Raw genomic sequence first — 2,806 nt, 5'->3', positions numbered from 1 at the left:
GATTCAAACAGTGTAAATATGCTTTCCATTGAGGAAAAAAAGAAGTCTGGTTTGGCATTGTGTCACGCTAACCACCACACCGCACACATACTCTGCTCCGGTCCAGAGACACGATAGCACGTTGCGGATCACATGCGCGAGTCGGCGCAGACCACAAAATGTATCGGAGCTATTTGAATTCTACACAGAATGCTATATTTTATAGCAATATGGATGAGATTGTGACTGTCATACCCTGTCAAATGCGGCTTTACGGAGCTCAACGGTTCTGAACGGCTCTAGCCCAAACTGATATAAACAAACGCTATTGGCTATTTTAAAAAGGGGCGGGGCTGCTTGATATGTCCCGCCCTGTCTTCCTGTTTCAGTTAAAATGACATCAACACATAGAGTAACGCTGCGTGTTTCTAAGCATTTCAGGGGACCTTTAAATGTATTTAATATACACTACCATTCAAAGTTTGGGGTTGGTAAGATTTTTTAAAATGTGTTTCAAGTCTCTTATGTTCACAGTGTTTATTTATTAAAGGGGTCATATGATGCGATTTCAAGTTTTCCTTTCTCTTTGGAGTGTTACAAGCTGATTGTGCATAGCTTGTGTACTGCACACATACCAGCTTCATCACTGTGTCTGTCACGCGACTCTGTTCCCTTTTCGGGCTCTGTCTTTACATTTATTTTGAAAGATGAAGCTTCCGATTATGGTAAGGGGCGTTACATTTCGAAGAGTGCTTGCGGTGTTCGGCCAATCACAATGCACTGGGTCAGCTGGCCAATCAGAGCAGACTGCGCTTGTCGGAAGGAGGGACTTTGTAGAAAACGAAGCGTTTGAGAGAGGCGGGGCATAGAGGACTTACAATAATGTACAGTATTTGAAAAATAATGTGTTTTTTGAACATTAAAGCATGTCAACATATTCTGTTACACCAAATACACAAAATAATGATCTTTAAAAAAAGCATCATATGACCCCTTTAACAATATTGTAAAAAAAAAAATTTAATTCGGAAATATTATTACAGTTCAAAATTACTTAAAATAGACCTGCTTTCTATTTTATTATATTTTAAAAAGTAATTTATTCCTGTGATGGTTAAGCCAAATTTTCTAATATGAAATCATTCTAATATGCTGATTTGATGTTTGAGAAACATGTTTTATTATCAATGTTGTAAACAGTTGTGCTTCTTAAATATTTTCTGGAAACCTTGATGCTTTTAAGTATTCTTTGATGAAAACAAAATATTTAAGAACATTATTGATTTGATAAAAAAAAAAAAAACTTCAGTCTTTTTTTTAAAGTATCAATTTCTTTAAAAACCCACCCTAAACTTTTGAACAATAGTGTAGATTTGGTTAATATAATTATTGCTCATTGGTACATAATGAGCATTTCCATATGCACTCATGAATGTTTTGTTACTGCAGCGGACACTGCAGAAGCAGAGCATGACGTACGGTGGCAAGTCCACTGTCAGAGACCGATCATCTGGAACCAGCTCCAGTGTGGCTTTCACTCCTTTACAGGTACACAAACTCTTATTTAAAAATTGATTGTTTTTGCAAAAAATTTTCCTGCCTCTAGGGTGCAGATGTTACATCCTTCACGTCTAAATTGTTTCTGCACGTTCAAGTGCAGTTGATTTCTGTTTGGTTCCCTTGCTGTGGCTGATTTGTTAGTTAACCGACTGTACACTGTCTGCTCTCTGTCAGGGGCTGGAGATTGTGAACCCACAGGCTGCAGAGAAGAAGGTGGCTGAGGCCAATCAGAAATATTTCTCCAACATGGCCGAGTTCCTCAAGGTCAAGCATGAGAAGGAGGATAAAGTGTGAGGTGGTGTGTCAGACGAAGGAAAGCATATACACTGGCAGCCATGGTCGGATTCACACTTCAACTGTTAATTTATACTCTGTCACACACCCACTCAGATGGACTTGTGTGGGAATGATATTATGAGGACAGCACAAGGACACGACTGGAGATCCAAGATATTCTAGATTTTGGTTTTTGTTCATTTTTATGTTTTTAAATGTGTACTGAGGAATTGTGTGTTGTCTGTATATATAAAAAAAAGAACAGTAAATGCAAGTTTTTTCATTTCAGCATTTTTTTTTTTCAATTTCAACAACTGTGGACAACATTTTGATCGACTAAAGTTGCTTATCTAGTAAAGCCGGCTGTTATTTTCTCTGTGATGCATTTTTTGTCCCCGAGGAAACCCATATTACACTCAAAATGGATTGAAATGACTCCCATAGATTTCATTTATTTTAGATTGGTAGGTGTGTTTGCATAAAATGTTTTTGAATATGCAAGCTTTTCTATCACTGTCCTATCAGAGGAGATGCACTGTTGTCACATTTTTGAAATGCTATTATGAATTAAATAACTTCATATGCAGAATTAAAGGCTAAATGTCAAAAAGGTTTGTGAAATTCATTTTGAATGTTCAAGTAAATGTTTTCTGGTTGTCGCCAGTATTGCTTTCCTATTTTTTTTTATTGTAGGATGGATTGTGGCAATACATTTTTGTACAACAAAAGTTTTAACTAACAAAATGGTTATATGTATTTAAGGTCACTTTTATCCCATCAATCCTGTTGTGCCGTGGTTATGTAATACATTTGAATGAATTATGTGAGGTTTTCACAGCATCAGCTCTTGCATAATGATGACCAAGGGTCACCATGTCTTTTGAAAAATAACTTTTTTTTTTTTTTTTTTACTAGAAGTACATTCAAGATAAATTGACTTGAAGTGGTGCACCACTAATTTTCGAGTCACAAAAAAAGAATCAAAACATGA

At 36.4% G+C, this 2,806-nt stretch overlaps 1 protein-coding gene across 1 annotated transcript in view; it reads left to right on the top strand.

The window, feature by feature from the left end:
* The window catches only part of LOC107587780 (U4/U6 small nuclear ribonucleoprotein Prp31-like), a 7,487-nt gene extending 5,425 nt beyond the window's left edge, over positions 1–2,062 (top strand). Inside the window, exons 13-14 of the mRNA XM_016275689.1 lie at positions 1,429–1,527; positions 1,714–2,062. Of these exons, the coding sequence (XP_016131175.1) occupies positions 1,429–1,527; positions 1,714–1,833 (219 nt within the window). The 3' untranslated portion in view covers positions 1,834–2,062. The remainder of the gene's footprint in view (positions 1–1,428; positions 1,528–1,713) is intronic.
* Positions 2,063–2,806: the final 744 nt, after the last annotated feature.

The sequence above is a fragment of the Sinocyclocheilus grahami genome, unplaced genomic scaffold (genome assembly GCF_001515645.1).
Source record: "Sinocyclocheilus grahami isolate Dianchi unplaced genomic scaffold, SAMN03320097.WGS_v1.1 scaffold96.1, whole genome shotgun sequence".
NCBI classification, from domain to species: Eukaryota; Metazoa; Chordata; class Actinopteri; order Cypriniformes; family Cyprinidae; genus Sinocyclocheilus; species Sinocyclocheilus grahami.
Note: the sequence above shows the minus strand (reverse complement) of the source record. Positions and strands in the feature narration are given on the sequence as shown.